A 23,983-nucleotide genomic window follows, 5' to 3' on the forward strand; every position below is an offset into this window, starting at 1 on the left:
GACTGGGAATTCCCTGTCTGCTTACATGGTGTGTGCCGAAAGACTTGTAGCGTTAGGGACTGACCTCCTCGGTCTCACACACAATGATAGCATTGATCTGGCATTTGAGTGAGGGTGAAGTTTAGTATTGGTGTCTATAACTTCATTATATGCAAGGGCCTAAACATTTGACAACAAGCTAGGTTGTAAGCCCATGGTAAGTACTTTCATATCTGCAATCACACTGGTGCAGAAGACCAGAAAGGCTGCTTGTGGTTTCAGATAAATATAGAAAACAGAGGGTTACATTATTGAATTAAGTATGAAAGTTAATAATACAGTCAGCACAGTTACCCCACATTATTTAATTTAACACTAAATTCAATTTATGTTACACTGTTCTCTGTCTGTGTCCATTGTAAACATGCTGCAGATTTTTTTTGTTGTTGACAATGCAAAACACATTCACTGAAGTTATCAGCAGAGAAGCTGAAGGCTCTGGCATACGAACAAAGGACAGCTGGGGCTTGAGGCTCTGGGAATGTAAGGAAAGTAGACACTAGCAGGCAACTAGCAACACTAGTTGCCCTCAAAACGACCAGCAGTGGAGCCAAGTAGCAGCCTTTGTATTGTAATGAGGTATCTGCAGGTTTCCATGTCAAAGCTCTAAGCGCGTTTAGCACCCTGTTGGTGGTTCAGGACTGGGGGTAGATGCTGGTAGCAATGCATCCTTTTATCACCCTCCATTTATATTTCACACTTAGGAAAATTGCATCCAGTGCAGATCAGAGATCCAGTCCAAGCTGTGATGTGGGCAGTCCATCTGATAGCCATCGCACCCCGGCCCCTTCAGAGCAGGACTGGGTATACCGTTACTGACAGGCTGTTTTCATTTCCCCTATTACCGTTAAAGGAGAAACACTGGAACATAAATCTTTGGCACAACCCTGACTGCCAGCAAATGTTGCTGCTATAGAACTGTGTCATATACGCAAAGCCCGAGTTACAGATGCAAGCTGTCTACTATTTTGTTTATGTCATGAGCTCTCCAAACTAGAAACAGGCCTATACCAACATTTTGGATCCAAGCACTGCAGACAATCGGGGATCTCTCAGACTACTTGTTCACCATGTCTACATCAGCCTGTGTTGTACGTCCACCCTGTGCATTGCCAGCATTTCATCCACTGCAGTTACTTCCTTGAACCTTTGAGAGCTGTGATACCACAAGCATTGAAGTCCCTACTCCTTGGTTTCCCAAGTTCAGATGAAATCAGCTGTTACCAACAAAAAGAAAACATTTGCTAAATCAAAATACATTTTCTAATCTAGAATCTGCAGGCAAGACGTGATTCATGCTGTTCGCAGGGGGTGGGGGAGAAGGCAGGATCAAAGTGGGGCTTAGTGCATGCAAACGACACGTGTGCCTCCTGCAGTGCTTGGTAAGGGAAATGTAAAGCAGGAGGCAGCATGGAAGAGCTCTCTGCTAATCACACAGCGCTAGCAATGGAAAGCCAATACAGAACAAGGAGCTGAGCTCGCAACATGAATGTTTAACTGCAGTAACACTGTGCCACAGAGACACAAAAATCCAGCTCCCAGGAGCCAGAAACAGATTGAGGAAGTAACACAAGCATCATCCAAAACAAGGAGGAACAGCGGAGTAACAGAAGCAGACAGATGGCTTCTGCTCCCGTTGTTCCCAGTGTCTTTTTGCTCTCACTTTGTTGCCATAGAGGCTGATATCTGGGACTCATAATGTGATGCTCCGCTTGTGAGAGCGGGTGGAGAAAAAGCAACCTTTACATTATTAATAATTTCCCCCACACTATCCATTTTGGCAGCAGAGTTTCTCGGTCCCCTGTCTGCTGGACTTGCCTTGGCAGACTCTGAAAGGCCAAGGAGCTGTTTTCCCCACAACCCCAGCCCAGCTCCTCAACTGCCAATTCATGTACTTAGCCCTCAGGGCCCCTCTGCCACAGATCTCCTCCACTGTACTATAATACAGTCCCCCTTCTTTTGCCCCCAAACTTCACAGCCCGACTATCCCTTTTGCTCCCGTTACAAAGATGAAGGGATGCAGCCTTAAGTATCCACACAGGCTGCATGACTACAGCCAGGGACAGACCCCACAGAGTGTGGGTCATGGGGCTTCTTAGTATATCAGCAGTGTGAAAATGTAAAGCAGACTGCAGCAGCACGCCTGACCAAAAAAAAAAGAGACTAATGCATTTCAAGCCAGCCCAAGAGGCTGTTCTTGTTCCACTCTCCTCCTAGCTCCTGCCGCTTCCTTCTTTGCAGGGAGACAAGTGTTTGCGTAGCCTCAGAGTGAGGTAGGTCAGGGAAGAGATCTGGATTGAAAGCAACATGGCTACAGAAAGAGAAGAAGGTTTCTTTTCAGCTCGATCAGTTCTTGAGACAGAAATCCCCAGTGCCACGGTTTCTAATTTTGAGAGCGGGATGAATGCAGCTCTTCATTCTTCCGCAGCAGATTAAATGAGCGTGTGGCATTTTCATTTTTCCAAGGGGACTTTAAAAAAAAATGGCCTTGTCTTTTTCCTCCACATTGCCATTAATGATCCTTCAGCAGTTTTCCCAGGACTTTTTTCACGCATCGCTAATCAAAAGCATCTACCCAAAAGTATGGGCATGCATTCACTACAAAACATCAACACAGGAAAAGCAGCTTAAAAAAAATATAAGTGGACACAAATGCGTCCTTGAGCGGTACACACTTGCATGTGCTATGGACTTGCATGCACCCTCACGCACATCCCTGCATGCTCTTATCCCACAAACACATGCAGCTGCACGTGCAAGTGGGAGGAAGGAAAGCCACATGACCCAGAAAAGCTGCTTCACATCTGGGTAGCAGGTTTAACGATTGGCTCCAAAGAGAGTCTGTTCTCGAAGCAAACCACTTTCTTCCTGAGTGACAGACCTCCTCATCCATCTGAGTATGGACAAGGTAGCTTCACAATGAAACATAGAGCATCAAAATCAGGCAGAAGACAGCATGCTAAGGGGCTGTACCAAAACAGCCAAAGAGTATCCAAGGCCACCGTTCCTTTGTACAAAGTATATTACCGCTGAATTATTGTTACTGTTTTCCCTCAGAAGTACTTGCCTATCCTAAAGTCTTGACCTGCTGCAGCTCTGAAAAGTGGTTAAGATCCTGCTTGGGGAGCCAGTGCAAGCCAGAGCAACCACGTTTTTATGAGACCGCTAGCACTAAAGGAAAACTTTCCTTACTCTTTCATTCAAATACAGTTGTGACAAGGCAGAAGCAGTCATTGCACAGCCACACAGCATAGAAGAATGTCATATGGGCTACCCATATTGTTGTCTCCTTCCCCATATTACAATCCAGGGACTTGTAAGGGTTTCCTCACCCGTCTCCCTGTGCTACATTTGCAGACAACAGCTCCCTTTCCCTTCCCAGCCTCAGGGAGTGCTGCTCCCTGCCCTGCTCTCTGCCATGGCAAGAAGAAGCCTCCAGTGGACAACACGAGGGAGTTGGTAGCTTCAAAGCTCCTCAAATGAAGCAGCCCTATTTCTACAGCAAATAACAACCAAAGCCAATAACCAGCATTATACAAAGAGAGCGAAAGTGCTTTGGGTGCTACAGGCTCAGGATGAGAGCCATTGAGGGAGCTGTGGGGAGCGTGGGAGGGGGTTAAGGGGAAAAGCTGAGCTCATTGCATCCCAACCAGACAACATCAGGCAGGAAACAGATGTGCAAGAAACCACAGAGGGGTACAGCAACAACAGAACTAACTCTCCAGCAAATAGGGGAAGCTCGGACACACAGAGCTGACCTGCACCCTGAGAACAAGGCATCTAATCTGAGATTTGGCTTTCTGCAGCCCTGGTAGCAGCACCTCCTATCCCAACATCTAGACACCATCATGCTAAAAATTAAGGAAATGATTCAACCTTTCTCCCAGTCCTACCTGGCTCTAGGCAAATGAAGCAAAGGTAGGTCTGCATTAGTAGCAGTTCCTATGCAAAAGACTGGATTATCTTTTACCAGCACAATCCAATTTTTGTAGATGCTGTGCATATTTCCTAAATGTGGAAGTTGTCCCTGATTATGTACCTGAAATCCCAGTCTGAATCTCCCACAGTTAGAAGTACTGGGATATTAAACTCCATTCTGACTTAGTCCTTCTCACTTTAACAGCTTTGACTTTTTCAGCCCCCTCTTACAGCATTTCTGTGATATAACCAGAAGCAAGACTACTCTTTGTGACTGTTTTCTTAAGCAGTTCAGACTGTCCTGCCCCAACTGAGGTTTGTGGACAACCTTGCGTCTTGTCTTCTCTGCTGGCCTATCCGTCACTAGAAAATTATACTGTTGTTATTACAGGAACTGGGGTCTGATGTGCAGCTCCCACTGACTTCAGTAGAGGGACTATGTGCTTTTCTCCTCTGGAAACCAGGCTGGTTATCAAGAGGCCAAAACATGGCTCTAATGTTAATCCTTTAAGGCTAATACCTGTTATCTCCATTGCAATCGTACAACACTTTTAATATAGTTTGACACAGGAAAAATGTTTTAGTAAAGGGCATTAGCACTAACTTCCTCCTGCATGGGTGCCTATCCATTCCCAACGCCTGACACTGCTTTCTAGTGAAGCTCTGACATGCCAAAAGATCACTTGCCTCCGTGTGCAGATTCAGTGCTGGCAGTGACAGAAGAGGAACTATCTGAAATCAGATGACTTTTACTCATTGGTATTGCCAGCCACCATTCTTTTATGTTTTATGTGAGCTTTTCCTCACATCCACTGCTATTAAAGTAATTGTTTGAGAATTTTAGTGGGAAGGAAGAAAAGCTATTTTTTCCCCAAGTTTCTAGCCCTCTTGCCAGGCGAAAGACTTAAAAACGTAACTCAGATGCACACTGAAGTTTCAGCAAACAGAAAGCAGAAAAAGAACCCAGCACTGATTTTTATTTTATCTCATGATTTCTGTGGCCTGAGTCATGGTTTTAAATGCTTGGGAGAACTGATAGCAGTCTGCCCCCATAAGGAGCTCGGCCAGTCTCTGTGTAGAGACTGCCAGCAGGAAAAGGCCAAGTAGGGTCAAATGCGGTAGTGACAGGAACTGACTTGAAATACAGTAAATTCAACACATCCGAGCTTCGAACCAGCCACCAGACAGCAACATCTGTCCATCGCCACTGACCTGGCTGAGATCTGAAGGATCAACTTAGGGCTAAAGGCTTTGTATCACATTTTTAGTCTTCTGAGCTACCCCACTGTACCTGCTAAAGTCTTTCCATCTACACCACTCTTAAATACTTTGTAGTTCTACCGCAGCTCTTGTTGTATTATCACAAAGCTCTTCATAACAGAGCGTTAGGTACATCTGTCTGGTAAGAGAGACAGTGGGATCTTTTCACCCTTCACTGAAGCGCAGCCATGTCTGAAGCAGACTATAGCAAGTTATTAAAGAGTTAAATGACAGGAGAGGAAATGCTGATACCTTAAGCAGAATATAATTCTCTCCACTGGAATTTGGCAACGACACAGGGACTAAGGTCCTTGCAGAAAGCACAAGCTGCTCTTCAAAAGCTGCAAGCGTGTAGGGACTCAAGTCGTGCATCTCCTCCACAAAGCACCACACAAGTAGTGCAGCACCCCCTAACTGTAATGGCCGTGTACTAATCCAGAGTGAAAAAAGCCAAATTGAATTGTCTGCACTAGCCTTGGCCATCCCCTGTGCTACCTTTGCCATCCCCAGCGCCAGCAAAACAGTTCTCTGCTTCTTTTTGCCTGTGCGAGTGTGCAGGATCAGTCACACAAGCAGCACTGCAGCATGGCGTAAAGCAGACCTGAGCATGAAAGCACAACCAATCTGACTTGGGTCCTGCCTGTCCTGCAGCCTCCTCTTCCTTTCCAGTTAACCCTTCTGGGTGCATTTGAAAACCTGCTTTCACAAAGGTCCACAACAGAATGTTTTCTGGACAGCAGCCGAAGTGCTCTCCCCCTCCTCATCACTCCCAGATACCCTGAAGTGTCTTACATCTTCATTGCTTCCAAGGAGAGAACAACCAGAGACTGCATCCCACCAGTTAAACACATAGTACTAGCTAAAGCAGAGAGAAATTTACCGCTTTACGTCTCTACCAAATCCCCTGCTTGCAGGAGCACTGGCTTGTCCCTGGAAACAATTCTTAACAGGACAATTCAACTATCCCCAAATCAACCATCTCTCATACCCTAAATGCTCTTCTAATTTTGTTTCATAGTTACAGGTTGCAAGTTTGTGATGTCCTGGTGACATCTGAACCTTCATTTCTTCCCAGGATGTCACTTTGGCATACTTGGTCACAGTCCTATTGATCCTGAGAGCCCTACTAGCAAGGAAATGAGTATCTCTAATACTCTCACTTCTTCTCCCTCTGTCCTGACAAACTGAATTGTACCAGTCTAACTTACTTACAAGCTTCCCAATAAACCTATAACAATTGAGTCTTTCATTTCTGGATCCCACGGCACTGGGCAATGGGATGTGCTATTCAGCAAATAGCAGTACTGCATAAAGGGAAAGGAACTTCATATTCTCCCCCACTGCTCCTCAGCATGGAGAGATAAGTAGGTTGGAACTGTGAATCGCCCCACAAATGAGACTTGAGACAATGTCCTTCTTTCTTGTGCCCAAAAAAATATTTAAAAAAAAACCTATGGGATTTCTGGTAATAAATTTTGCTGTTCTGGCCTAATTTCAACTGCAGTAACTATGTTTCTCCCTTTAAAATCCCTCTTGCTGCTTCAACTGAATATACTGCCTGTGCCTGCCTTCCCTGCGTTGTTTTTCAGTACTCCTGTAAACAGCTGTAAATTGTTCCGCCACCGCGGCAGCTCATGGTAGCACTGGATGGAATTTATCTATCTGTACCTCACACTGGCAAAGTGGTATCAGTTCATTAAGGCTGTTATTTTTGCTATTTTAATTCATTTGCTGTTAAGAGCTATATAAGTTAAAAGATACAGTAATTGTTACGGACGACTCACAATGAAATTGAATGGCTGGTTTTCCCCCATACCTGAATAAATTCACATATATAACACTTTATCTTAGTGATATATGTACTGCCCTCTTCACTGTGCAATGGAAAGAGCTACTGTTATGTAGTCCATCCCTCCGCCAGTGCAGTTCCACACTGTACTTCATCAGCCATGCTCATCAGCAAGTGAAAGACTTGATTGTACAGACCTCCCTGTACAAAGCTGACATTGCCGCTAGAAGCTTTTTTTTGCTCGGAGTAGCCTGACATTGGTAATAGTTAGTTAATTCAAACTGGAATATAATGCTAAACCTGGAACATAATGCTCACATCAGGGATGGTAACAGGCATATATTTATTTTTCCTCTTGCTAAACTGCAGGTCTTTCTGTATGCCAAACTCTCAACTGCTTCTCTCATCATCCAAGCCACTTTAAGAAAAATTATTCTGCTCCTTCTCTCATCCAAGACTGACCATTTCAGAACCCCCTGATCTTATTGCAGTTACCTGTCATCTGAGCTACCATATTCTCATCTGATATCTGGGGGCATGGAGGTCAGGGGGAGGAGGAGAGGAGAGAAAGATAACAGGCAAGGTAGTGAAAATATTAGCACAGCTGCCCCCTTCACCTCACACCCATCCCTACTCCACCCCACCCCCCAGTCTCAGTCCTGTCTCCATCCAGCAGTGAAAGGACAATATGGGAACTGTACTGGAGTCCAGGAGAGGCAGATGGGACATTCCCAGTTCCTCCCTACAGCCCTGCAGCACTCTAGTGTTGTGGACTTTGGGAGGATTTCCAAGTCCGGGAGGAGGCAACTCTAAGCGCAGTTCTGATTTCCAAACCTAGCTCCCTAAAAGCCTGCTACCCCCTTCCACAGCCAGGCGGATGGGAGAGGGCATCGTAACGTAGGGCTGGCCACCTCTGTCCATACTTAGGCAGCCCGAGAGCCCTAGCCCAGTCCTTTCCCCACACACAGCACTGCTCATGCAAGGGTCATGCAGACGCGTCACCAAAGCAATCTTCCGATCGTTCATTCATTGTGAATAACTGGGCAGTGACTCCACTTCCCGGGGATAAAGCAGCTCCAGGTTGTCTAGCCCTCAGCCTTGGGAAGCGTCCGCTTTGCAGTCCTACCAGTAAAAAAAGGGGGACGCGCGCTCTGCTCCTCCGCAACCAGAGTGAGAATAAAGAGGCATTTACCATCCTGCCCAGAGCTCTCCAGATACTCCGTCAGGTCGCAGCCGAACGCGCTCGCGGCTCCCTTCCTCTTGAGTTTCTGTTTGGCTCCCTTGTTCTTCATGAGGTTAGTCCCAAAAGAGGTTCGCCCCCCTCCTGCCTTGCCCCCCTCCCCCCGGCCTCACGCTGGGCGACAAAAATCTCGCTCTTCTCCTCAGACCACCGCCCGTGTCCCGCTCCCGGGGAGCAACATCGGGGGTCCCGTACAGCGTCCAGCCAGAGAAGTAAACATTAATCCCCACCAGATGTTGGGCTGCTCCTGTGGCAGAGGAAGGTCAGGGCGAGAGGAGGCTCCCCAGTCGGCAGCAGCAGCGATCATAGCCCGAGCCCGGAAGGGTTCTCATCAGAGGGAAGTGGGTGGTGGACCGGTGCCCGCATCGGAGCTGGCAAGCTGGGGACAGGCAATGGTGGGGGGGGACGTCTTTCCCTCAGCGTGGTCCCGGGACCCTCCACGGCCACCTTCTGGGTTTCGTCAGCTGCGCTGTCGCCACTTCCAGCAGAAAGCGTCCCAGTCTGGTCGTCCTTCTCTCGGCTTTCGGAGGAGACTCGAAGTTCAAACGGACTAATGAAAAGGGACCAGGGAAGAGTCTGCACAAGGCTCCTCTTTGGCTCCCCCCCTTCCCCTCCTCCTGCCTTCGGACAGTTAGAGGAATGAGAAACCAGCTTCCTGTCCTGACTCCCGCTCGCTCGCTCTCTCCTTTCCCCCGTTTTACAAATCCTAGGATTATCCAGCTCAAAAAAATGCTGAAAGGAAGTTAGCTGAGGAGGGGGGCGGAGGACGGGTTTTGGCAGTACAGTGCATGTGTGTGTGTGTGTGTGTGTGCGCGAGAGGCTGAGGGAAGGCGGGGAGAGGAGTTGGGGGACGAGGATGGGGACGGGGGGACAGGATGGGGGGGGGGGGGGGAAGAGGGAAAGCCTGTCCTGACAGTCGACAGATAACGGACTGCCTGAGAGGAAATCACAGCGAGCTGAGCCGCAGCCCGCAGCGCGGTCAGACGCTTCCTGCGCTACCAACGCTCAGCTCTGAAAAGGCCCGAGGAGGGGCCGGCGAGGAGGAGAGAGACCAGGAGCTGCTCCAGTAAATCTCTGCCTCTGTTCATCAAGTCCTTCGTCACAAGGCGCCTTCCTGCCCTCGAACATGACTCTGTCACTTCAGGATTTGCCTTCCTCTACAAAGGCGCAGGCTGGAGCTACCGAAGGGCGAGAAGGGGGCAGAAAGTTGGGAAACTAAAAAGAGGAGGGAGGAGGGAAACCTTCTGCTCCCTCCTCCCCAGCAAGCAGAAACAGATGCCGTCCGGGCATCTAAGTTCACGTACTTTCAAGTCAGCTTCCAAAAAAGGCTCCCCTTGACCAACGCATGGGTTTAGAGATAAGGAACAGAAATCACCCAGTAGTGGCTAGAAGGGAAATGGGACAGGTCTGCCCTCAGGCCCTGAGCCTGCCTCCCCCCCAATACCTTTCTAGTCTAACTTTCAGTACACACCTATCTCTTCTTGTAAGACCAGTCACTTGCACTTACTCCACATTTTTTATCCCTGAAATTCAGACCTCTTTACAGGGCTCGGTATGCGGTGGGCTGCACGCTTCACCTAGGGAGGCAACCTTAACTCTGCTAAGGCTTCACTGGCCCCTCTTGTGCTGCGCCAAGTAAGGGTCTGGGTGAGAAATAAACAAATGAAAAACAGGAAATTGCAGCTTTTCACCAAAAATCAGACCAAAGACAAGGAGAGTAGTTTTGGTTTGGAGGAAAACCAGCCAGGAAACAGGGCAAAGGACTCCCTTAACTCAGCTCCCTCCTCCACTCTGGGCTCTGCACCCTCACACGGCAGAGAAACCCCATCTCCTCCCACAGACATCTGCAAACTCACCACCTCACCCCTTTATTTTGACAGAGTCGTTTTTCAGAGAAATCAAGCATCCAACTGTGATCCGACCGCTGCCAAAAGCAATTCAGGTTCTGTCTGTTGGTATGGTGACTTCTTTTTTTTTTTCTTCAGAAGCGTAGGATGTTACCACTTCACAAACAAGAAAAAACACCAAGAGCCCTAGTGAAGGACCTTGAGCAATTATAACTCCTATTGTGTAGTTTATCACCGTAATTATCATCATAGTCCCCATTTTACAGCTTGCTGGCTGATGGTTTGAGGGGAAAATGATTTGCAGAAGGGTGCCAGAGAGATCTCTGGCCTGTCAGCTCCCAGCCTCCTGCTCCCGCTCCCAAGCTAAGGGGGAAAACTGAGGCCTCGCTCCCAGACTGATGGTTGTTCTCAGGGACCCTCAGTGCTCATGAAACACTTAAAACTTCCTTGAATTTATTCTGGGCTTCTCACAGCACCTTGATGTCAAGTCGGCGCACGGGATCCTTCCCCGTACCGGCGTGCCGCCAAAGCCATCGCGTGCCACAGCGCATCCTGCCCGCCTGCCAAGCGGCAGACTTCAAACGGGTCGGACAGACAACAGGACGCTCAGACCTGGATGTCTCGCCAGGCCGTCCTCCCGCTGCCTGGGCGGCTGGCTGCCTTCTGTAGGAAGAGAAAACCCTCTCCCTGCCCCCTCGGGGAGGAGGTATGTCCTCCTGCACACGCCAGCCCTCTCCTGCAGGGCTGAGCCCCAGCACCGGACCGGTGAGGGGGAAGAGCTTCACCTCAGCAAGTAACCACACAATCTTCCTCGAAGTCCCGAAGTCCCCTCTGCAGACACCTCCCTCCCTCCATGAACCAAACAGGACGTATAAACTCCCCGTGCTGGTCTCCTCCATCGCCCTACGTCAGATGGCCTCACTAACAGGGTCTGTGTCCCCAGCCCTCGCCTGTCCCCTCTGCCTAGTGACCCACCGCTCCCGCCCTCACCTCCATGCCCTCCCTCATCTTAGATACAGCTTCCCCGCTCCTCCCTCGCAAGCCTGCCCAAACAGGATGTCTTCAGAAGCGCATGGCTTCTTTTAAAAACCAATAAATTCAATCAATAAAATCAACCCCTGCACGTATAGAGCTTCCTCCTGTCACCGGCAAGGGAGCTACGGCCCCAGGCGCAGCAGGGAGCACCCCGGCATGGCCGCCGCACGGCATCCCCTCCCTCGCGCAGCCCCGCTCCGAGGGGCCTCGGTGGCCCGTGGGCTCAGAGCACGGGGACTCGTGCAGCCCATCACCCTTGCCCCTCGGTGTTTTCTCACAGCCTGGGAGGCATTTTCAGCTGAAAGCACCGTTTTCTGGAGTCGGCTCTGTGGCAGTTCCCTGCAAGGGGCTGAGGGAGGCGCCATCTTTGAGAGCCACAGGCGGTGGGTCCTGCTGGCCGATGAACGCTGCAGGAATCGAGCGCTGCCGTCTGATTTTTGGTTATCTGGGGGCTGTGCTGTGCTGCCCTGACCCCAGCCAGGCTATGTGTGCGTGATGCTTGTCCAGGGCCGGGCCGCAGGACCACCATCAGCCATTGCCACCGGGCTGCCGCAGTGAGGGAAGGGGAGAGACTGCCACCCCCGTGCCAAGAAAAAACAGCATTTGAAGCACAAGTGCAGCGAAGAGGTGCCAGAAACAAAACAGGGAGGATTCTCGCTTTATTTATAGAGGCTCTTTCAGGCGCTGCAGTTTGCTGCCCGGCTGCCCCGCGCCAGGTACCCCACGGAGGGAAGAGGGACCTGGAGAAAGAAAATGGCGTGGCAGGCAGGGTGAAAGAGGCATGTGCTGCGGCGAGCGAAAGAAGGTGCGAGGAGCTCCAGGAGAGCTCTTGCCCGGCAGGCTGGGCTACGGGGGTGGCTTTCCCCGTGCCGGGACGAGGTTCAGTGAGAGGACAGAGGGGAGGTCACTGCAGGATTGCCTGGGGAGCCCAGGACAGGGAGGAGGAGGAGGAGGTCAGTCAAGGTGAGTGCGAACCAAACAAGGGAGGCTTTACAAACAAAGCGCTTCGTATCGGAGCCTGAAATCAGTGCTGAGCCAAGGGATTTTTCCGAGGGAAAGGGGCGATGTTCTGCTCCATAGAGGAAAAAATAAGAAGTCTGGATTTGTGCGGCCCAGGAGGCAGGGCAGGTCTCTGCAATAGTTAGGGTGAGCAGCAGGGCTAAGGAGTAAGCCAGCGTCCCTCCTGGAAAAGCTTTCACAGACGAGAACAGGCAAAGCCAGAGAGGAAAAGAGCTTGGGCCAGAAGTGTGGAAAGCAAAAAGGAGCTCAAAGCTGAAACAGCTGGAAAAGAAGGGGGAATTTCTCTCCCTCCTAAAAAAAAAAAAAAAAACAGAAGAAGAAAAAAGTGAGTCTGCAGAATAAGAGCAACACCAAGCCAAGCCAGAGCTCTCACAGAAGCAATCTCTCCATAGAGATTACTTCCTAGTCCCCACCGCCGTACAAGCAGCGTGATGGCCAGCTGCCCCACGGTACCACAGCCCACATCAGGAAGTCATGGCCCACAACACTTAGTTTAATTCCTTCCCTTTGAACCTGTAAAAATAGGTCAGGATTTGAAGTTCGTCACAAAGGCCTCCCTGTCAGAGAGGGCCGCAGGTTCACGCAGGAAGGTAGGGCACCTTCCCATCCCGCTTCGCTGCCATGCCTCGCCCTTCGGCTTGAGAGCGGATATGGCAAGCCAGTGTTTGTGTGTTGAATGAACGTAGGACGGATAATGACTTTACAGTTCTCACAGACAAGGTATCGGTGACCCCAGAAGCAGTCAGAGAGCCTGGGGAACAGCTTTGGCCATTAGGCCTAAGTATTTCTTCCCCTTCTAAGAGCCGGGGGCCGCAGCGGAGGCATCACACAGGCTATTTCTGGGCACCCATCTCTCCCCTCCCTGCTGCGTTTCCTTCATTGTGTTTGAGCTCTTTCCTATCCGTGGCTTTAAAATCTCCACCGATCTGCCAGGCGCCACTCAGCACAAAAGAGCGGGGGGGGGGGACTGGGACTGGGAGTGGAAGACCCGGGGAGGGGGAGATCTGAACCCCTAAAAATAGCCCTGCCGAGTACGACCGCTTTCCTGACACAGACGGTTCATTGTTAGACCCTGACACGCCAGTTCACCCTCCCTCCCCACCCCTCGACATACTCTCTTTCCTCTCCTGCCCCTCTCCGGCCCAGTTTCCTGCCTACTCCCATCTCCGTGGCCAAAGCTGGAGTGTATTGTGAAGCCTAAAGCCTGGCGTGGAGGCTTTTGTTTCTCGGAGTACACGTCGGACCACAGACTATGGGGCTACCCTTCAGCTTCCTTTATCACAGTGCACCCACCACTCTCAGTTCCTCATTTCACCCGTTCCCAGCCACAAGCCCTGTCTCCCACGGCTCTCACCTCCCTTTCTGCGTTCCAGAGGACCCCCTTGCCCCGCATCATGACACAGCTTCTTCTGTGTGTCTGTCTGCCCCGTGCAAGCTTTTTGTTAGCTACTTCGCAGATCCCAGCACTTCAGCTACAAATGAAGGAGGCACGTCACACGTGCAAGCTACCGAGCCTCTCTGCTGCTGGCTGCATACCCACGGTGTAACCAGGAGGTACACCAGACCTACCCCCAGAAGTACCAGGAAGGTAATTTTCTCTCACTTTGCTGGTTAGGACATAGGGCAAGGATCTGCGGCCGGAGGACCTGGTGTAGTCACTGACATATTAGGAGCAGACATATACTCCTGTCCATTCTATCTCCTTGAGTATCGTCCCAGATGCAGTGAAGTCTGAAGTACAAAAGTAGCCTAATATACCATGACATCCAGTTATTGACTATACACACCACAACTACAAAACACGCAACTACATTTTTAGCCAGACTGCCTTCTCCCACTGTTCACAGTCATTTCAGAAGTGTCTTGCATACAGAAAAAGAGAGGAGGAACATACCTCCCCTCCCTTACTCAGAGCACAAACTTGTCTGAACAGTAACGGCTTCTTAATCCTCTGTTTGTACAGCATCTAGCACAGAGGAACTCTAATTCTTGACTGGGGACTCCAACTGTTCTTTATTTAAACAACATAAAGAGCATTATTGAAAGGTTTTATGTCTCCCAGTGTAAAACACTATTGATAGCGCAATAGTATACGACAGTATTATAAAACAAACATTCCGAGAAAATCTCTACCAGACAAGCCACACAGCCAGAAAAAGCTTCCTTCATCTCAGAGGCATGTTCTGAACCTTCTCCAAGCATCTTACCAACAAGATGACCCATTTGGTGAGGCAGGAAGGCCACAAACCTCACACCATGGAGCCATTCCAAACTCACACAGGCCTTTTCAAGAGCATCCTGCCAGCAGCTTTTTGGATGACATGGAAGAGGCAGCTGGCAGCCCTGTGCTGAGTACAAGCAAGACAGCATGTCATAGAGACAGAGGTAAGCCCATTGCTTCTCATGTCTTACCAGCCTATGAACACAAGCAATAACCAAATTCTCAAGCAGAGCCAGGATCTCTAGGAGCTGAGAAAACTTAATCGGGAAGAAAATCTTGAGATCTATCTATCACTTCAGACACTTATTGCTTAGTCACTATGTCCAGCAGCTATACTACCACAGCCTAAAAGAGAGCAGAAGACGTTCAGTATCTGTTCCTCCGCATTTGCACCCCACTGGTTTTGTAGGAGTTTCCCCCACCCTTTATCCTATAAACACTGTTCTAGCAGAAATGAGAAATCTGTTGAGCCAGAGGCCTATCATGCAAAAAGAGAAATTATTTAGTCTCTCCTGCTCTCAATTCTGCCAAACAGCAGCATTAGTAGTATACTATAAAGGACCCAACATATAATTTCTGATTAGCCCAGCTCACAACCCCTCAGAGGACACTGACATCAACACCCACTTCACTGCCTGTATTTCCACCTTCCTATGTCCCTCTCTTATTATCCATTCTGCTAATCATGTTGCCATGGGAGAAGGAAGTTATGGGTTAACCTGACTGCGTAAGAACAGCAGTCCATTGCACTTGCATTATTTTAATGGTGATGCAAGGCTAAGGATTGAGAAAGAATCTCTACTATAAGGACTAAGCCTGAAGGGAGGAAAGAAATTAATTTAGGGGTTGACTCAAGCAATAATCTATTTTGATCACTTTCTGCAGAAGATAAGGGCTGTTTTGTAATAATCTTTTTTGTTGAAAAAAACCCCACAACAAATAGCTCAGGGGATGCTCACTATTTCAGGGATAAAAGCTGGCCTGTTACATGCTATTTTTAGAAGTCACTTAAAACCTGACTTCTTTTATTATGGGGTCTTCTCTTGATCACTTGTGAGAATCATCTTTTCTATGAGAGAGTTACGTCTTGTTTTAGCACAAGCTTTCAACTAAGACTCCTTTTATTGTGTCTGAATGTCTAGCAGCACAAGGAAGGGTTCCTATGAAGAATCACGAGCTATGATGATGGTCTCCAGCTAGGACAAACTGCTACTTCACCCTTTCTCTCTGTCTTTAGCAAGGCAAAGCATGATTTGGTGGCAGGAAAGGGGAAGAGAGGAAATACAAGTTTGCAAAAGCCACACGTCCCCTTCGCAAACACCTCTGCAACAGGGCTGTCAGCTGTGATGGGTAGAGTGCTAGCAGCTGTGGCAGGCAAGGCCAGGTGTTCTTGCAAGTGGCATGCTCCGGCACATTTGTTGTTTCTTATTTCTACTTGCTGAGCTAAGTCCCTGTAAGGAAAGCACTGGTGGGTCTGCACAAATGATCTCCTATTGTCTTCCCTGCAACGCTGACCACATTCCCTCTCCCTTCTAGGCTTTCTCTTCCTGCCTTGCACCACATCCCTCTTCATGGCCAGGCGTGGGCCTAGGTTAAGTGGAAAAACAACTTGCATTTCTACTGTGCTCTCAGATGCTGAAGGTACTGAGCAGGGAAATCAGCTATGTAGGGAGATTCCTTCTGCCTGAGATTTGAGTGCCCCCTCTCTCAGGATGTATAATATTAAAATTCTCCGTACACTCCCTCAGGGAAAGCCACATTTCTCCTTTAATATTTCCTTACCTGCGCCCTGGCTGTTCTAGCAGGAGGGGTTTTCTGTGGGGTTGTGCCAGGTTGTGGAGGATTTTTTAAATTCTTTGGCACATTTGCTTTCTCTTTTCCTCTGCTTTCAGAAATGTCACCAGCCTGCAGTGCTGTCAGCAACATTACTTAGTTTGAATCCTACTGAGTCTCAACACCTCCAGGCAAAGGTGGCACAAAGTTATCTTCTTTCCGTCACAGGCCAAAAGGGCTTGGCTTGCCTTCGCTCTTGACACCTCATTGTCTAAATCTGTAGTTCAGATTATTTCCTGACTCATGCTGAAGTTATATTGGGTGTGAATTATAGCAGAAAGTACTCAGAAGACTTCAGGCTGGAACCAATAATATTCTCTCTGTGCTTTGCAATTACTTGCACAGCTTAAAAGGCTGCTTTCAACTTTTACGGCTAGTGTAGCATCATTGTAGCTGGCCAATACGATTGGGACATCTGGGGAGCCCTCTCCTGCGTAACTGGGGTGCCCATAGCAGAATAGGTGTCTTTTCTGTAGACAAGCAGAGGGGTTTTGTTATCTTCAGCATAAACTTTGGCTAAGAAGCCTGGCTCCCTAATGCTGCCCTGCTATATTTAGACCCTCTTCTGGTGTGCCCACCCAGTGCTGTTCCCCTTGTTTGTTTCCTACCAAACAATGAGACCTGAAAGAATTGCTTGGAAAGGGGCCAAAGCTCTTGCAAACGAAACTGTCAGGCGGCCAAGCTTTGCAACGGCCCTTTGTAACATACTGTACTGGGAAATGGGAAGCAATTGTCCCTCTTGCTTTAACCTCCAGTGTGGGCTTTTTCCCCACGCTAAGAGCTCTGTGGTGTGGCCCTGCTCCAGGGACTGTCTTTGAGGAGGTGTCAGAAGACATGGGGGGAATGCCAAGGGGCAACAAATCAGGGTGGCAAGGAGCAATGTAAGATCTGCTCTCTGTTCTCCCTCACCTCTAATCCTGTATTCCTGCCAGAGCGTGTTTTAGCAGCAGGTTGTTCCTGGAAAGGCTTTGCTATCTGCCCTGATTGTAGTAGAAGCTGCTCATGTACATATAGGGTTACAGGTGCAGTCAGATGCCCTTCTCACTCCCCCCGTGTTTCTTTTCTGTGCTCTTGTGGTGCTTGGCTACCGTTTTCTACAACCTCAGCACTGTAGGGGGAGAAAAAAAGCAGCCCCAGCCCTACTGGTGAGCAGAAAAAGAACCACGTTAAGATTACTTTTGCTTGTTTTAAACAAATGGAGCCAAAGGAAAAAAAACAAACGAGAAGGAAAAAAAAGATAGACAGGGAGAAGAGAGATTTCTTTAAGACAGAGGGGGCTGCTTGATCCACAGTAGCCTAAATTATGAGAGCCTGGAAATTGCAGATTTGCATCCAAAACGGATTTTGTTCCATTACCTTAGGTTCCAACTTTGTTGCTTCTTTTGGCCTCCTGAGCCAAACCCTCTCTAGCCAGAAAAGGACATATGTATCCCTGAGGGAGATTCCGGGAACATCCTTCAGTTGAATCTGGTTTCAGCTTTTCTTTAGGCCTATAAGCATTAGAGAGGTCAGAGCTTGCAAACACACGCACACAAAAAAATAGATGCCAACGCTTCCAGCAGGGGAAAAAAGGTGCTGAGTACCAGAACCGTAGCACAATTTAGGGCAGGAGAAAGATCAGCTAAAAAGGTATTTGCCCAAACCACTCAGGCATCTACTGGTCCTGCCTGATAAGAGGGGTGTAAATGTCCTGTGAGGAAGAGGGGGAAGCGCACATGCCCCCAGTGCCAGAATCACTGATCACCATGTACGCACTGTTCTCTGGCAAATTTAAGAGATGCTGGGACAAATCCAATGGTCTGAGTTATAGTTACGTAGCATCTTTTTTGTAACAATACCAAGTATTTGCAACTTGAAAATGGAACCAACTTTTAAGAACGGTTTAGGAGAACGCAGGCTGGCAGGAAAAATGCAGCTGGGGGAGAAATAAGTAGATAATATTTTGACACCATGGGCACACAGCAACAATTGACAGGCGTTGTAGGAGAGCCATCTTAGGCAGAAATTGTGTAGATGAGTGGAGAGTACAGAGAGCAGTTCAAGCGTTACAGCAGGCAAATCAGGTAAAAGGGAGAAATTAATGCAGCAAGGAAAGGCTGCATTTCAGACTGACCCCTAGCAGACAGTGTCTATAGGATACAGTAAGCAGGACCCTGCACTGTTGCACTTCAACGTATCACAGAAGACAACTTGAATAACTCAAATGTCACTAAAAAAGAAGAAAGAGTCAATTGGGGATGGCCCTTGTCATGGGAAATAAGGCAGTTTCATATGCATTGGGTTTTCTGGGTTGTAATATTATTGTCATTTGTAGTAACTGTCTTGAAGTCCCAGCTCCTGGAGTCAGGGGATTTCTTGTACTAATCTCAGCTTACCAAAAAAGCAACATCCTTCATTAGTGTACAGGGAAATTTTAAAGACGCAAACCCTAAAAGCTTGGAAAAATTTGGATGGCGGCCTAAAAACCAAAGGTCTGTCTCTATAGCAGCTCCTGATTTGGTGCATACAGGCTGGCCAAGAAATCTGGGATCCTCTTGGTTCAAATTGCAGTAATAAAGTGGGTTATTTCATACTTGCTGTTTATTGCAGAACACAGATCCACTGTGCTGAGTGACTAAAGATCATTTGTGGAGCCTTAATAGTCAACAGGAAATTATATTCTCATTTTGCCAAATCACTTTATCACGATGCCATTATGAAAAGACTGTTCATCTATTTTAGTGGTTGCTTAGGAGATGTGAGAGGGATTGGCCTGCAGCCATTTCCCTCTTCTGACTCTCCCCAAGATACCGCTGCAGCCCCTTACCTTTAAGAAAGCCACTGGGCAACTGCTTGAACGGCCAAGGAGATTTTACACTCGGGCTCCTTTTGTGACCTGTTGTGGCAGCAAGGCCAGGTGGAGGAAGTCCTGTTCCAGCTGAACAGGAAACAGAAAAGCTTACCAGCAGGGAGAATCAGGGGAAGAAGGTGGATTAATGACACCCTGAGAAGCTCAGGGATGGCAAGGAAATGGCTGCTGAGGTGGTGCTAATTCTCTGAGGAGCCCACAGCAAAAGGTCGGTGGTTGCATGGTGGACCCTGTTCCGGGAGGAGCCTCTTGCAGAAACTTTTGTTTAGATGTTGTAAGAGACTGAAGGAGTTAATGTCTCAAACACTGTGGTGGGGCAAGTTCTGCTTAAGGACTAACTCTGCCTAACAAGGAACCCCAGGTGAAAAGAAGCTGGGAGGCCGTGCTGGAAGGTGCACAGCTCCCTGCTCTGATGTGCTGAACAAGGCAACTCACCGAGCAGGGATGGAGAAGTTACTCCCCAAACGACCCCCGAGCCCAAAGGCTCACAAACCGCTCATGACACCTAACTAACCTAATGCCTGCCCAAAGGAGGGGGCAAGGATGATAAAAGGACACAAACTGAAGCCCCCTGTGCCTGCACGCACCAGAACCGGACCCCTCGGCTGACTGAACCAACACTGGACTCAGGACCGGTGACATCTTTCTCTTCTCTCTTTCCTTTTTCCTTTTCCATAATCCCTACACCTCATCCCTTTAGTCATAAACCATTGACCAAGTCTGGGACTAAGAGCGGATCCAGCCGCCCCTGGGCCCTTCTCTAAGAAGGAGTCTAGAAAGCAAGGGATCTGCTCTGAACCTCCTGACCCAACAGGAGGGCTCCCCTTATTTTCCCTGAACTGATTCCCAAATAAGCAAGGCCTGTAGTATATGTTTGGTGATGTATGGTTAGCACGTTACGTCGTTTACTTACATAGTTTCATCCCAATTTTTGTTGTGAGCATACCAATTTTGGTGGTGAGCATGCCAATTCTTGTTGTGAGCAAATAAAAATTGAGTTTTGTGAGTTAAAGGATCCCTGGTGTGGTTTCACCTTAATCCTGACCTGGGAATCAGCAAACCTGAGTCATCATCCTGAGAAATTGGGACGTGACAGATGTGAAATGAATTAGGAGGTCTGCTAGGGGAGGAATCATAGTTGCCTTTTTTTTTTTTTAATTGTGTTTTTAGCCTTTAAAAGAAATGGATCTTCCTTTTAGAAAGTAAAGCTGTTTGAAAAAGGAATGTGAAATTTTGACACAGTGTATTAAAGGCCTAATCTCACACCAGCAAAGTGACGCAAGTCACCAGTATAAACTCTAAGAGAAGCCTGCTGAAGTCAAAAAGCTTCTTTCCTTACAATTGGCAGCCTTTTCTGGAAGCTCTAGGAGGTTTTCTGAAATTTATTCATTATTAGTATGTTTTTGATTCTGTAACTAATGTTCTGATCAGCACTAAGAAATTCATAGCAAGTTGGGAAACTAGACTAGATTTCCTCTTTTGGTCTCAGTATAAATGAGATTTGAAAGGCTGAGATCTATTAGCTCTAAAACTTTGTAAGACATATTGACGAAAAAGAAACAACTCAATTCACTACCTACAGATAACATAAGACCTTTCCTTGCTTAATCGGTTTTGATCAACTTGTCTTGTATATCCTGCACAGCTACTGTGTAGCTTCATTATCTAATAGAAAGCAGAATTAAAATGCTGGCTTTCTGCATCTTAATTGAATTCCAATTCTCATCCAAAAATAGCTTGACACAAATCAAAGTAAAAAAATAATTATCATGTAAATAAGCAAAGCCATTCACTATTTTCTAACATAACTAAATGCAAATTATGGATCTGAATAAATGTGAGCCATTAGATTGTTCTATTTACATGTGTAGAGAGCCCAGGCTAGCAAGAAGTTACCAAATTTAGTGGAAGGGCTATATTTAGTTTCAAATCAGGATGCTTTAATTACCAGCTAACAGGAAACAACCTTTTTAGTTTAGTTTAGTTTTGTTTTCGGGTAGTTTTTATGAGGTTTTGGAAATAACTACAAATGTGAAGCATAATTAAAATAGATTGCTCCAATCATCCTTTTTTGCTATCTGATATTTTTAAATCACACCATCTTGAACAGACATTATCGCACACCAGTCTTGTGGAAACTTTACAAATGCTTTTCTAGGATATCCCAGTTCGTGCCAACTCACAGTTGTCTCCCTTTTAAATTATCATCTGGGCTACCCACAGCTGAGTTTGAGCTGGATCATCTCCTCTTTTCAAGTTAACTTTTGCAAAAAGTAACACAGTTTCTCATGTGTTTGCTGGTTTCAGTGCCTCTTTGTGGCCAGAGTAGAAGTGGATAGCAGTGGAGACCTCCAACACTTAGTAAGTGCTTAGCAGCCTCCAAACAAAAGAAGAAAAATTAACAAAACAACACCTTTTGTGTTCACTATAGTCTAACACTACCTACTGCTTATTACAGGCATGTGAAACCACAGTCACTCAATACCTGAGAGTTAGAAAAATTTTTTTTAACTTGCTGCCTAAGCTTTGAAGGGCCACTGCATCAGAGTACAGCTCTTGCATCAGGGGTAGTTAGGCACCGCATTTCCAGAAGACCTTGGAGTCTCTGTCACCCCTCTCAGTCCTCTTGCTCTGCCCTTTCCTGGTACAATGCTTCCCGTACTTCAGCTTTTCATGCCGTCCTTGGGTTCCCAGAGCCCATTTGTAGGCTGTAGAACAATAGCAATTGCTGAAAATATGAAATGGGAGGAAAAAAAACATCTTGGTAAAACACTCACAGACTGGGAGCAGGATATAAAAATAAGAAGTGACAGCTCAGCTCTGGGGCCTGAGGATCTATGGGTTGTGGATAAAAACTGCTTCTATTTTTCTTCTAGAGTCTTACCTCTTGTTCTGCTTCTGAAAAATGCCAATAAGGAGACAGATCCTCTTTGTCATCACTCTTAGGAAGCACATTCCTCCTGTGCTAATACCATCATACCTTCTATTACCGTAACATACTCTGGATCCTTCTCCCTCCTTTTATTTGGCTCCTAGATCTCAGTGAATAATTTTGCAATGAATTGTTTATTCAGCAAATCTCGCTTCTTTTTCCATTTTTGAAGTATCCCAGAGCAGATTGCAATTTCCTTGGGTTCTTTATTATCTTATGTTACCTGGCAAGTTTTCTGCAGTTTCTTCCTCTCATCCATGAATCGACTGTGAACTCTGAGGGAGATACTTGGCTAGTCGTGGTTTTATGCATATGGGCCAGTTGTGATAAGTGAGACTGCACAGCTTGAGAAAAATCAAGAGCATAGTCACGTGCCAATGTTTGACTGCAAAAAGATCATCATTATCACTTTAAGTTGCTGTTAACTTTTACATCTGTATCTTCACTTGAGGAAAGTGAACGTGAAAGAAGGATACTGAAGGGAGAATCATTTAAATACAGGACTGCATGTCACTGAAGGGGAATAACTTTTTCATTATATTCAGACCAGGATATAGCCTCAGATATAAAACTCAGAGAGAGAAATGACAACTGAAAAATTATATTGTCAAGCTGCCAACAGCCGCTTCATTTCATTGCTATCCTGGGGCACCCTGGTGTTTACCATGTCCCCAGCCCCTACCAATTTGTTGTTCGGTTGCAGAAGGTGACTCTGAAGGCAAGCGGAGCAGGTAGTCACATAGGAAAAAACCAAAATGATCCTTCCTCTAAACACCATGTGGGTGTGGGTTACCATAGTAAGGAAATCCTGTGAAAGGGTGTCCCAACGTTGGTATAGTATGACGGAGGGCACTTGAAGGGAAGTGCTTGTCTTGGTTGACCTCCTGGGTTGTGTGCTGGCCCCACCTTGATATAATGAGAGGGTTGGTGGAAAGCACAGATTTGCTGCAGGCACCCGTCATCCCCGAACTCCTTAATTTACCTTTCCAGTGAGGGAAGGAGAGGCAAGGAGTGGAGAGGAATAGCGACGGTTTCTTTGAACAGGCACTGACTGAGAGCCAGAGTACTTTGGGGAAAAAGGAGAAAAAAAGGAACTCCACCCTTTTACCACAGAAACGTCTCAACCACATCCCAAACCCCGGCTAGCTACACAGTCCTTCCTCGCATTGAGAAGCAGGCCAGATAGGGAGCCAGGAGAAGTGGGATGTACAGGGACCCAGAGATATTTTTAAACGTGCTGGAGGTCTGGTTGCATAGTTTTGGCCTGGTTTTGTTGGCACAAGGCCCTTTCTTCCCTGGTTTTGATAGCTCACACTTGCTGAGGAGGCCCTCCTCGTGTGTCAAGATGAAATTTTCTGGCTGACGAGATAGCTCTGGGGACAAGTAACCAGACCCAGCAGCTTTTCTAACTGTGCTTATTCTGCAGCCGGTTTGGTTGAGGACACCCTGCTCTCAGACATGCTGTTCCGTGCACAAAAGCAGGACTGTCCAGGAGGACCCGCTGTGAGCCTTCAGACAATATCACAGGTTTGACTGAAGGACTTCAGGCCAAGTCAGCCTTTCCTTCCCACACAGCTTTTCAGCCAGAGCCTCTGTTCCCCGTGCAGGAGGCAGACCACCACCATGCCGTGTTTGACAGACCCTCTGTCCTTACAGAGCTGTGCCTCAGGGCCTCTTACTGGCTTGCTGGTCACGGAAGAGGACCACAGGAGGTACTGAGGGAGCACCAACCTAATAAGGGACACGAGCCGTGACTAAATGTTGTTTGCCTACTCAGCATATGTAAAGGATGGACAGGGAAAGGATTGTGGCTGTATGCAGGGAGGGAACTTGGGTCCCTAAACGAGAAGGTGAAAAAGAGGTGATGAAATCCTCCCAATTAGGCCGTGGAGGGAGCACACGCCTGTGCTGGCTCTGCACCCGGTGTACCTGGTCACCTTCGATCCACCAGGAGATGATGAGAAGGAACTGCAGGCAGGAGGGGCCCAGCCACTTCCCCAC

The 23,983-nt window shown here is 47.7% G+C and overlaps 1 protein-coding gene across 1 annotated transcript in view; it reads right to left on the reverse strand.

The window, feature by feature from the left end:
• ARHGAP31 (Rho GTPase activating protein 31) overlaps positions 1 to 9,010 on the reverse strand; it is a 59,344-nt gene extending 50,334 nt beyond the window's left edge. The window contains exon 1 of the mRNA XM_052794546.1: positions 8,199 to 9,010. Within this exon, the coding sequence (XP_052650506.1) occupies positions 8,199 to 8,298 (100 nt within the window). The 5' untranslated portion in view covers positions 8,299 to 9,010. The remainder of the gene's footprint in view (positions 1 to 8,198) is intronic.
• Positions 9,011 to 23,983: the final 14,973 nt, after the last annotated feature.

This window comes from Harpia harpyja, chromosome 8 (assembly GCF_026419915.1).
Source record: "Harpia harpyja isolate bHarHar1 chromosome 8, bHarHar1 primary haplotype, whole genome shotgun sequence".
NCBI classification, from domain to species: Eukaryota; Metazoa; Chordata; class Aves; order Accipitriformes; family Accipitridae; genus Harpia; species Harpia harpyja.